The following is a 13,343-nucleotide window of genomic DNA, read 5'->3' on the forward strand; positions in this document are numbered from 1 at the left end:
AGTTACAAGTAGAGTTCACAGATTGCCAGCGCTCGTTCATTTGTTCTGGCTACGATAAACTCCAGGTCACCAGCTAAGGGGAAGTCACTCCGCACAATGGCATAAATCTTATGACATTTGATGGTTATCTCCCCTGAAACATTTCCCAGCTTAAACCTAAATCGGCCCATATTTGTGCTTAAACAGATTTATCACTTTAGCGTTACACACATTTTTTTTTTTAAATACAAAACATGGCTAATAAAATGAATAATCATTTATTTAAACCTCACTGCACTCTACTGTACTACAGATCTGATGGCACATTAATTCAATGCAATGTTTATAATCGTGAGCCTGATTCTCTAATCCAGCTTCAAAAATATCAGGTATTTATTCACAATCATCTTACATCACACTGAAAATCTGATCCAGGGTTAATAAAAAACGTTTTAACATATTATAAATTTCTTCTGTGACATGGCATAACCATCAGGTTATTCTGATGTTTCTGCTATGCACCCCCTCCCCCCCTCACCGCCTCCCCCCCCCCCCCCAAAAAAAAACAAGTCCATTGTGCATATCTCAGAATAACCTCTGAGGTCCTACCCCACCATCCACCAACTGGCCACTTCCTTTTCTACTGGTATGAATGGAATATATGTAGCTAATGTCTGACAATAGTTTCTGTTCGTAATCAAGTTCACAATCATGCCAATGAACGCACTGTTTATATAATGTAGAGCTAGATATAATTTCATAACATAACACTTAACTGTAGAGTATAATCTCACATCCTAACAACATTACACTAGCAGTCAGTGGCTAACACCACTGCATTACCAATTACATATATTATTACTTAAGAAAATTACTTACTTGCTAATTAACATTCCTTTTCCTCATGAAACAAATAAGTCATCATTTCAAACTCATTTTCTCAAAATTCATTTTAGTCACTCACTAATGATCTCCAACAAAAAAAAAGAAGCCCTAAAAAAAAAGCCCAAAACATAACATTCATTTTCTCCCATAATCCAAACTTTAAGCAATCGTACTGGGCAAATGTCTGTTCCGACTAAAAATTTGTAATTCTCCAGCACACAAACAAAATGTGATTTTCTCGCCTAGAGGTGTGTCAAGGTCACCAGAGTTTCGTGAAGGTCATCTTGATGAAGCCTGGTTCTTTTCTCAACTCCCAGTATTTCCCGTTGAATTCGTAAGTTTCCTGACCATTCACGGCAACCTTCCTGGAAAACATAATCATGACAAATAATTAAATGTACCGGTGTCCATTATTACTTGTTTATTTATTTGTTCATTTGATTGTTTTTTGAAAGCCATGCTCTCCATCCCGAAGTGTGAAGGTCTACCATCAACCTGAGGATGGTTGTGGGTTTCCCCCAGGCTCTGTGTAGGTTTCCTCCCACCATAATGCTGGCTGCTGTCTTATCAGTGAATATTCTTGAGTATGGCGTAAAATCAAATAAATAAATAAATTTAAGCCCATGCTCAAGAATGTATGAGTTCTAAGATGGCAGTTAGGATTATGGGTGGAGGAAATCAAAGATCCTGGGGGAAATCAAAGATCCTGGGGGAAATCGAAGATCTTGGGAGAAACCAAAGATCCTGGGGTTTTATGTCAACCATAAGAAATAGTTAGCAATGGCCCACACAACACCATCTGGTTTAACAGTATTGTACTATATGTGAGAAGCATGAGATTTTGTTACTTTGTATTTTCAGCTGGTTACTGTAGAAACCAAAATCCAATCAACTCAGCCAGGTACCTGGTGTGTTACCTGTAAATACCTGGCCCAGGTCAGTAGTGAATTACACGCTTCGCAGGTTTTCCTATACCCACAAACCTGATTGCTAATGTAGGAATAAAAAAAACTAAGGGGCTAAACACCAATCAAATTTTAAAAAAAAAGACATTACACTTCACTGTCTTCAAAGTTTTACACTGTCTAAAGTTAACTTCCATTAACTAGAGCCCAAGGGCTGTGAAATGGGTCTATTGCTTTTCTTGCATTTTTTGTTTTTCTTGTAACTAATGACCAGTTGTCTTCTAGAACAATTCACTGGTCTTCTCCACCCACAACGGGCCTATCAGTTATTCTGTCTGCAATGCAGGACCCCGCCCCACCTCATTACGACATGACTTTAAAGAGAATGCAATTCACCAGAACCTTGTATTATGATATACTGTAGGATTGTGGACACTTTCCCGAATTTTTTTTGCAACTAAGTCGTTCTCATTTCTATTTGTTCGGTTAGTGTGAGCATGAAAGTTTTCGTTATTTGTACAACTGCCATAAATGGCAACAGATCAAAGCAACATATCGTAATACATGTTTTGGTCCTTCCATTGTATAGTTGTATCTCAACAGTACAAGTATGGCAAGGACACATAAAATACACGTACAATCTGTCAACCTTCTTTTCAGGATTATATCCAAATGTTCATCGCATACAGCAACTAGAAAAATCAACTATTGGGCAGTAACCCAAGGGGTCAAGCCGTGCTACAGATAATTTTCAGCGGCTAAGCAGTACTTCCAACTTTCCAAGAGAGGAAGTACTGCATTAAGCCTACCACAGTAAACATATATTTGAAAATACTTCACTATTTTGGGTCCCCAGCAATACACCTGGAAAGTGTGAAGTTGATTGAGTGAAGGGGCGTTGAGAAAATCGAAAGACATACATGTGCATACATGTATAGGCTTACATAGACCTACCAGTACAGAGAGTCTTGTAGTTACATATAGGACTACAAGTTTATGTATGTACATGTCAATTGCCCAGAATTACCACTTGTCATAACATTCTTCCTCACCAGTAATGAATCTGAATGACATTTATTTATTACACCTCAACCTGTAGGCCTATTGGGTTTATTCCAATAACTGACTGACAGCTTTACCTTTTCATTTTGTTCGATAGCAGGAGCTGCAGTATTATTTCATTCTATGGTAACTTGCCTAATGCCACTCGTAATTTTTTTATCGAAACATTTACACGAACAACTGCCGTTTTGGGATCAAAACATGACGTGTTTGTTATGCTAAATCCAAATGTAGGCCAACTATAATGGGCATATGGCGATTCTCACCAATAGACCCATAAAAACGTACAGAATATTTCCGTCAAATTACAAGTCCTGGATTTGAACTTTCATTAACAATGTACAGGATTTTGCTCTCAGAAGCACTAACCTGAACCACCTGGGCTCTAGCTGCTGATTGTTTTCTTCTCGTTTTCTCCGTCTGTCCCGTTGTAGTTGTTCTAACCTCAGTTTCTCCTTCTCCGCTTCTTCAATTCTCCCTTCTTCAAGGAGCCTACAAGAAATAAAATACACTGATATTTATTCATCTGATTTGATTTTTGCTAACAGTTATTCACTTTTATAAGAATTCTGTGCGTAATTGACGGCTCTCGTGGAGGAAAGTTACTCGACTGATTTGGGTAAGTCAGCAGCCACTGGCACGTTACTGACCATCACTCTGTCATGCACATCTTATTGGCAAAAGACAGGTGTCTTCAATAAATATTTATTTATTTATTTCATTTGTGTTTTACACCTTCCTCAAGAACATTTTACTTATTCAACAGTGACCAACATTATGGTGGGAGCAAACTGGGCAGAGCCCAGGGAAAACCCACATCCCAGGGAAAACTCACAGTGTAAATACGACAACTGCATTTTTCAGTAACACTCCCTCATTCCTTGAAGTGTAAATTCAACTACTGCAGTTTTCAGTAACACTCCCTCATTCCTTGCAGTGTAAATATGACAACTGTAATTTTCAATAACACTCCCTCATTCCTTGAAGTGTAAATTCAACTACTGCAATTTTCAGTAACACTCCCTCATTCCTTGCAGTGTAAATACGACAACTGCAATTTTCAGTAACACTCCCTCATTCTTTGCAGTGTAAATATGACAAGTGCAATTTTCAGTAACACTCTCTCATTCCTTGAAGTGTAAATTCAACTACTGCAATTTTCAGTAACACTCCCTCATTCCTTGCAGTGTAAATACGACAACTGTAATTTTCAATAACACTCCCTCATTCCTCACAGTGTAAATTCAACTACTGCAATTTTCAGTAACACTCCCTCATTCCTCGCAGTGTAAATACGACAACTGCAATTTTCAGTAACACTCCCTCATTCCTTGCAGTGTAAATATGACAAGTGCAATTTTCAGTAACACTCCTTCTTTCCTCACAGTGTAAATACGACAACTGCAATTTTCAGTAACACTCCCTCATTCCTCACAGTGTAAATACGACAACTGCAATTTTCAATAACACTCCCTCATTCCTTGAAGTGTAAATTCAACTACTGCAATTTTCAGTAACACTCTCTCATTCCTTGAAGTGTAAATTCAACTACTGCAATTTTCAGTAACACTCCCTCATTCCTTGCAGTGTAAATTCAACTACTGCAATTTTCAGTAACACTTCTTCATTCACTGAAGTGTAAATACAACTGCAATTTTCGGTAACACTCCCTCATTCTTCGCAGTGTAAATTCAACCACTGAAATTTCAGTAACTCTTCCTCTTTCCTTGCAGTGTAAATCTGACTACTAAAATTCCTCGCAGTGTAAATTTGACTACTGAAATTTCAGTAATACTTGTAAACTCTTCACAGTGCATGTTTCAAAATAACTGCAATTGTCAGACTTCCAAACTTGTCACAAGGGTGCCACTGTCTATATTAGTGGTTAGTGCCACATGTTCGGTTATTACTGTACCTCTGATCAGGCCGGAATCGCGTGTCTGTCGGCGGCAGGTATCTCGCATGTTCCCGTTCAGGGTCATTGAGTTCTATGGCAAACCTGGAGAAGCCATAATACAGCTCATAGTCATCCGGCATAGCACCTGCAACAAGGGAGGTAACTTGTGATATCAACACTGCTCATTGTGTAAAGGTAAGTAACCCGTGTGAGGCCAGGGCGTTAAAAGGTTTCCCTACCCAAACTGTTACTGGGTAGTTACTAACATGTGACAGAAATAATTGGCAGTCTCAAACTCTATCCAGTGTTGATAAGAAACTTTATAGGATATCTGTGCACGAAAATAACCGAAACATACTTTTGTCAAAAGGCCAACCATCCCACACAGAATTTAACTGAACAGTGAGTTTTAAATGTCCCACAAAGACAGTATTATTATTAAATATATCACCTGTGCAATAAGTTTTACATGTCCCACCTGTGCAATAAGTTTTACATGTCCCACCTGTGCACTAAGTTTTACATGTCCCACCTGTGCAATAAGTTTTACATGTTTCACCAGTAGAGTGAGTTATAAATGTCTCATCTCTACAATAAGTCTTATTAATAAATGCCCCACCTGTACAGTCAGTTTTAAATGTCTCACCTGTACAGTCAGGTTTAGATGTCTCACCTGTACAGTCAGTTTTAAATGTCTCATCTGTATAGTAAGTTTTAAAAGTCTCATCTGTACAGTAAGTCTTAAATACCTCACCTGTACAATAAGTCTTGAATACCTCACCTGTACACAAATTTTAAATGTCTCATCTGTATAGTAGATTTCAAGTGTTCTGTTGGTAAGAGTAAGTTTTAAATGTCTAACCAGTTCAGTAAGTTTCATCTCACCTGTACAACAGGTTTTAAATGTATCACCTGAATAGTGAGACAGAAGTTTAAATGTCTCATCTATACAGGAAGTTTGAATGTCTCACTTTTACTGGAAGTTTTAAATGTCTCACCTGGTCTCCAGATACACCTGGTGGAGGGGGGCTGTCCACTGTACAGAGCCTCATTCCACTTCCCAAACAGGTGGTGTACCACTCGACCTTCAGGGTTTAACACCTGACCAACCAACTCGTGTCTCTTAGATGACCAATAGCTAGCCTGGTTACAAATACACACAAAAATACAAGTTTTACAACCAATAAGAAAGATTTGCAATGCAATATACACAGTTTTTTATACAAACACTATGTACTTACTTATTTGAACATGTTATTAATTTTAAGGTCCAATTTCAGTCAGCAGCAGCTTGTTCAGCTTTTGCCACAATTTCGTCCCATTTTGTTACAGAAAACACACAGGCTAATACCGAAAAAATCTTGACAGATATACCTCTCATGATACAATGTCATCATAACATCAGATCTATCAGCTCTTTTGTATTTTATTACATAGGGCTATTAAAATAGCGGTTATACAGTTCAAACTACCCTGGATCAAATCTTGACAAAATCTCCCTGGATATTTCTTGGCCGCATTTTGTCACTGTAACACGTTTTGTCACTGTAACACATTTTGCCACTGTAGCACATTTTGCCACTGTAACACATTTTGTCACTTTGTCCCTTTGCTACATATTATGAGTTTGTTTATACATTTTCCCACTCTGACACATTTGTCACTGGTTGAAATACATTTTCCCACCCTGCCACATTTGTCACTGTTTGTAATACATTTTCCCACCCTGCCACATTTGTCACTGGTTGTAATACGTTTTCCCACCCTGCCACATTTGTCACTGGTTGTAATACATTTTCCCACCCTGCCACATTTGTCACTGGTTATAATACATTTTCCCACCCTGCCACATTTGTCAGTGGTTGTAATACATTTCCCTACTCTGACACATTTGTCACTGGTTGTAATACATTTTCCCACCCTGCCACATTTGTCAGTGGTTGTAATACATTTCCCTACTCTGACACATTTGTCACTGGTTGTAATACATTTTCCCACCCTGCCACATTTGTCACTGGTTGTAATACATTTTCCCACCCTGCCACATTTGTCACTGGTTATAATACATTTTCCCACCCTGCCACATTTGTCACTGGTTGTAATACATTTTCCCACCCTGCCACATTTGTCACTGGTTGTAATACATTTTCCCACCCTGCCACATTTGTCACTGGTTATAATACATTTTCCCATCCTGCCACATTTGTCAGTGGTTGTAATACATTTCCCTACTCTGACACATTTGTCACTGGTTGTAATACATTTTCCCACCCTGCCACATTTGTCACTGGTTGTAATACATTTTCCTCCTCTGCCACATTTTGTCACTGTAACACGTTTTGTCACTTTGTCCCTTTGCTACATATTACGAGTTTGTTTATACATTTTCCTACTCTGCCACATTTGTCACTGTTTGTTTATGCATTTTCCCAGCCTGGAACGTCACTTTTTGCAACACCTTTTTCCCACTCTGCCACATTCGTCACTGGTTGTACATTTTGACCATTGTCCTTTCATTACATGTAATGACTTTATAACGTTTTGTTACTCTGTCAACTGTGGTCACCGTCACAGTGAGTCATTCTAAATTCTAACCCAAGGGGGCCTCCGTGGCTCAGTTGGTTAACACGCTAGTGCAGCGTAATAACTCAGGAGCCTCTCACCAATGCAGTCGTTATGAGTTCAAGTCCAGCTCATGGTGACTTTCTCTCCAGCCGTACTTGGGAAGGTCTGGCATAAACCTGAGGATGGTCGTGAGTTTCCACCGGGCTCTGCCCTGTTTCCTCCCACCATAATGCTTGCCGTCGTCGTATAAGTGAAATATTCTTGAGTACGGTATAAAAAAACCAATCAAATAATGCAAATAAATAAATTCTAACCCCAAGAAAACCTGTGTCTAACGTTAACATATCACATACTGTGAAGTACTTAATTTTCGCGTGGAACTAATTTTCGCGTGGAACTAATTTTCGCGTGGAACTAATTTTCGCAGATTTCGCAGTCAATAATTTACCATGAAAAATAATTCCAGTGAAAACAATATCCAATATTGAATCATAAACTACAGATAGTAGTAATAATGAAGTGAAATCTTTGCCAGGATGAAGTGAGTTGCACTAAGAAAGCCCGATGGGCCAGCTAAATTTTTGAACAGCAGGAAAGGGAAATTATGGTTTAATGGAAAATGGTTTAAAATACAAACTCTGGTCCTATGGCTTGGTGGGTATAAAACAAAGTGGGACTTTATTTGTCTTTTGTTTGATCAATCTTCGCTATGTCCGTAAAGTGAAAGAAAAGCAGATACCAGCAACATGCTGGCTTCTAATGAATGTCGCTCTGATACACAATATCCGATTGGCTGTGTCTCTCCTGTGGTCCAGCTTCTAACAAACTGTGAAGTGTGTGCAACAACACAATGGCCGTACGGTTTGCGGTTTCTGCCACACGACCTGAGGACGATTAAAACTGAAAACAATGCAAAACTTACCGTAATGCTTGATAAAGAATGAGTATGGTGAATTCATATGTTGTGCGTTGAACTGCTCAAAAGGTGACAGGTCACTTTGCCAGGTGTCTAAAAGTATTCATCAATGATTCAAAATGAAGTAACACGGTATCTCACCTTGGCAAATGATATTTTGCATAGTATGTCTCTATTACGGATGGTCATCTCCCCGTACTGGTCAACCCAGCGCTGACCGCCAAAGATGTTGTGGACGCAGGTGGTGACCTTATTCCATGTGTAGTGGTCATTATACCTGAGGAAATTAAATAACGTCTGACTGAGACAGGGGGATTAATCAGCTGATTAACATGTGTGTTATATGTTAATATATGTTAATATATGTGTTATATTCAGAAGGTGTCTTGCAGGTGTGACTTAAAAGATACATGAATTACAAATTTCTGAAAATGGAGTTTAAGATGTGGATGTTTTAATGCGATTGTATGTTAAATGTGATGATAACAAAGCATTCTGAGTCATTTGTGACCAGTCATTCTATAAATTAATAAAGTGTAATCAACATCACTGCATTTTTTTGTTTGTTTGTTTTTTTTTCGTACCCAAGTCTGCTTAAGCCATGGTGCTAGAGGCATGTAAATAGCTACTATTTATGCACTGACATGAAAAGTTAGAATAAAAAAATGTGACACTTTGCCAACTATCACACCGTCATTGCTCCTCTGGTTTTACTCTCTATACTGTACATCTTTAATTATACAATATATAAAAGCACTAAAAAAAAGCTTTTAAGTTTTCTTCTTGTGGCAAAAAAAGGGCTTTTAGTATTCCTAAGCCCTCAGTGGTCAGTCCGGAAATTGAGCAGCCTGCTGATGTGACGTCAACGGTGATAGGCGTCAGAATAAACCTGATTTAGGGGGAGAGCCCAAAGTGAGGCTGCCAAGCTGGGCATTGTCGCTATGTTCACCGATATTTATTACTTAGTTTTTTTCTCATCTTATTGGCATATCTTTCTTCACATTCCTTAAAACTATACTCTTCATTAGTGCCTTATCCTGGGATACTTTAAAAGAAAAAGACTTCTCACAATCAAAGTTAGCATCACTACTTAAAACTATGCACAAATAGATTTCCATTTATTTTTTTCGATTTTTGTGAAGAGAGGTATTCAAACATTTGGATTCTAAGGTGGGCTTTATGGACTATACTATCAGCGTTTAGGAACTCTGATGTCAGAGCAAGTTTTCCCAACTCTAATTCTGACACTCATTGTTTACTGATAAAAGATTCCCAAAAGTTTCTTCCTTTCTGTGAACATCAGGAAAAAAGGTGACGTGACGTCAGAGTTCCTAGATATTGTCAGCATGGTTCATAAAATCCACCTCACTGTTAAAATATTTGAATGCCTTTCAACACTTTTCAAAATATCTGAAAAAAACAAATGAAAGTACATTTACGCATAGTTTTCAGTTGTCTATATGATGAAACTTACTTCACATTTCAGCTTTGTTTTACTTTAAACTCGGCATACATGTATAGGGCAGCAAGAGACCCAACTCGACTCAACTCAATTCAACCGTTGCATCCGTTGTTAGTGCTTGAGTATGTCAGATAACAATGCAGCCACTGGAGTCATATTCCACTTGTTTATGTCAGATAACAATGCAGCCACTGGAGTCATATTCCACTTGTTTATGTCAGATAACAATGCAGCCACTGGAGTCATATTCCACTTGTTTATGTCAGATAACAATGCACTACTGGAGTCATATTCCACTTGTTTATGTCAGATAACAATGCAGCCACTGGAGTCATATTCCACTTGTTTATGTCAGATAACAATGCAGCCACTGGAGTCATATTCCACTTGTTTATGTCAGATAACAATGCAGCTACTGGAGTCATATTCCACTTGTTTATGTCAGATAACAATGCAGCCACTGGAGTCATATTCCACTTGTTTGGTGCATGCTGGATCAATCCCATGTCAAAACTAGAGTCGTGTCTTAAGCTTTCAGGTATGCCGCGCTTTACCTTTCTTCAATATTCTTAACCAATGTTTTACTTTCTATTTTCTGCTCAGTGATGCATGCTAAATTGACTCAATAATATGTCATATTTGACTTACATGTATGCAGGCTTGACAATGATCAGGTTTAACATTTTTAATAGAGCCTTTCTAAATTTCCCCAAATCGTTTTGTCAAAAGCAACATGTTAAGATCTTAAACGCCTTGAAGTTAGATATATTTTTCAAAAATTGACATTGCCGATGTGGCATTAAGCCATTATCATTCATTCAAAAATGGATGCAATCAAAATGCTGGTATGTTGGATATGAGAATATACATTCATACATATATTACTCTTGTCCTATCTCCTTAAAAACAATAATTAAGGAGCCCAAGTAATTAAGTGTCATGATTGTTTTATTGATCGGAGTTGGATTTGCACTCATGCCCTGATAGGTGAGAGGCTACAGAGTAAAGGAGGAGGAGAAGAAGAGAACAACACAGTACTTGGGTAATGACACTGTTACAGTTCCCAGAGGCTGGATCTCCATGGACTTCCCCCAAAACTTGTTCTTTATTCTCATATCTGTAAGGAGAAATCAACAATCACTGTACTACACTGAAATGTTTCATTATGGTTATTTATTTATTTATTTTAGTGACTATCAACGACAAACTATCATCATAAAATATTCAAGGGTTTAACACCGCCATAGCGAAGTTTGTTGGGTCACCCCATACCGCTGGTACAAGACAAAGTTTAGCGGTATTGGCTTACACAACAAACACTAAGACGAAGGTGTTAAAGTCTATTCTACACCAAGAAAGGAACAAACTTGATGAGGTAAAAGTACCCGACCATGTGTTGTGTGACAAACTTGATGAGGTTAAAGTACCCGACCATGTGTTGTGTGACAAACTTGATGAGGTTAAAGTACCCGACCATGTGTTGTGTGACAAACTTGATGAGGTTAAAGTACCCGACCATGTGTTGTGTGACAAACTTGATGAGGTTAAAGCACCCGACCATGTGTTGTGTGACAAACTTGATGAGGTTAAAGTACCCGACCATGTGTTGTGTGACAAACTTGATGAGGTTAAAGTACTCGACAATGTGTTTTGTGACAAACTTGATGAGGATAAAGTACCTGACCATGTGTTGTGTGACAAACTTGATGAGGTTAAAGTACCCGACCATGTGTTGTGTGACAAACTTGATGAGGTTAAAGTACCCGACCATGTGTTGTGTGACAAACTTGATGAGGTTAAAGTACCCGACCATGTGTTGTGTGACAAACTTGATGAGGTTAAAGTACCCGACCATGTGTTGTGTGACAAATTTGATGAGGTTAAAGTACTCGACCATGTGTTGTGTGACAAACTTGATGAGGTTAAAGTACCCGACCATGTGTTGTGTGACAAACTTGATGAGGTTAAAGTACCCGACCATGTGTTGTGTGACAAACTTGATGAGGTTAAAGTACCCGACCATGTGTAGTGTGACAAACTTGATGTTTGAAAAGGTCATCTCTATCTAAAATGTATGTCTGCACATGGCTTGCAACTAACAGCGGGGTAGAATATATTCACTAAACATACTGACCTTGTTTGAAGATAAAATTCCTGGATTCGCAGTGGCATGCTGAAATCGGGGGATGGTGGCTGACCTGTAAAGGAAAAGCGCACATTAAATATGAGTCTATTCATCTGCATGAGGTCTATGTATTGATTTATTTATCATAGTTGATCGGTGTTTTACGCCGTACTCAAGATTACTTCAATTATACAACGGTAGCCAGCATTATGGTGGGAGGAAACCCGACAGAGCTTGGAGGGAAACCCAATATCATCTGCAGGTTATGGGCTGACCTTCCCACGTATGGCCGGAGAGGAAGCCAGCATGAAGTGGACAATGACCATCAGAAGGTTGCTGGCAGACCTTCCCATGTACAGCCAGAGAGGTGGCCATACACTCACAGCGGCCACATTGGTGAGAGGCTCCTGTGTCATTGCGCCGCACTGACGTGCTAACCACCTCAGGCACAAAGGCCCCCTTTATGTATTGATCACCAGGCCTTGGGATCATCAGATCCAACGACCATCAGAAGGTTGCTGCCAGACCTTCCCATGTACAGCCAGAGAGGTGGCCATACACTCACAGCAATCAGATTGGTGAGAGGCTCCTGTGTCATTGCGCCGCGCTGACGTGCTAACCATCTCGGGCACGAAGGCCCCCTTTATGTATTGATCACCAGGCCTTGGGATCATCAGATCCAACGACCATCAGAAGGTTGCTGCCAGACCTTCCCATGTACAGCCAGAGAGGTGGCCATACACTCACAGCGGCCACATTGGTGAGAGGCTCCTGTGTCATTGCGCCGCGCTGACGTGCTAACCACCTCGGGCACGAAGGCCCCCTTGGGAGAGACTCCTTGGTAACAGCGCCATTCTGGCGTGCTAACCGCCCCAGCCACACAGGTTCCTCAATGTTTTTGCATGCATGTATGTCCATGTTTAAATGGCTTAAACAGGTCTCGAACTAAACGAAGCTCACGTGAAATTTGATTTATTTATTTATTTATTTATTTGATTGGTGTTTTACGCCGTACTCAAGAGTATTTCACTTATACGACGGCGGCCAGCATTACAGTGGGTGGAAACTGGGCAGACCATTCGCAGGTTGCTGACAGACCTTCCCACGTACCACCGGAGAGGAAGCCAGCATGAACTGGTCTTCAACTCACAGCGACCACATTGGTGAGAGAGTCCTGGGTCATTACGCTGCGCTAGCACGCTAACCAACTGAGCCACGGAGGCCCCCGTGTGAAATTTGAATGAACATTCATTTTACATGAGAATGTAATTCATGTACAATCCAAACAACTCTAACTTTAAGCTGTATCATACTGTTCAACAGTTACTCTAAATCCTCAACCTTTTCGCAAATCAAAGAACAACTTTCAGTGCAATTTATGCACATTTTTAGTTTAATATGGGAGACCCAGCTACATTGGCGGGACTGGCCAGTTTCAGGGCTCCACAAAAAGTATACTTTTAATCAATCCACACAGAATAATGCCTTCTGAACAGTTTGCGAACATGCGAAGAGGTTAAAGAAGTACAGTAATCTTATTTTACCGG

The 13,343-nt window shown here is 39.5% G+C and overlaps 1 protein-coding gene across 5 annotated transcripts in view; it reads right to left on the reverse strand.

Moving 5' to 3' along the window:
- Positions 1 to 537: 537 nt before the first annotated feature.
- LOC135464579 (oxysterol-binding protein-related protein 6-like) overlaps positions 538 to 13,343 on the reverse strand; it is an 81,760-nt gene continuing 68,954 nt past the window's right edge. For all 5 annotated transcript variants that reach the window (XM_064742015.1, XM_064742013.1, XM_064742014.1 and 2 more), the window contains 7 exons: positions 11,806 to 11,869; positions 10,710 to 10,788; positions 8,351 to 8,486; positions 5,727 to 5,871; positions 4,747 to 4,873; positions 3,201 to 3,323; positions 538 to 1,229 (listed from right to left, as the gene is read on the reverse strand). In XM_064742015.1, coding sequence (XP_064598085.1) covers positions 1,124 to 1,229; positions 3,201 to 3,323; positions 4,747 to 4,873; positions 5,727 to 5,871; positions 8,351 to 8,486; positions 10,710 to 10,788; positions 11,806 to 11,869 — 780 coding nt within the window. In that variant the 3' untranslated portion in view covers positions 538 to 1,123. The remainder of the gene's footprint in view (positions 1,230 to 3,200; positions 3,324 to 4,746; positions 4,874 to 5,726; positions 5,872 to 8,350; positions 8,487 to 10,709; positions 10,789 to 11,805; positions 11,870 to 13,343) is intronic.

Source organism: Liolophura sinensis, chromosome 4, assembly GCF_032854445.1.
Source record: "Liolophura sinensis isolate JHLJ2023 chromosome 4, CUHK_Ljap_v2, whole genome shotgun sequence".
Classification (NCBI taxonomy): Eukaryota; Metazoa; Mollusca; class Polyplacophora; order Chitonida; family Chitonidae; genus Liolophura; species Liolophura sinensis.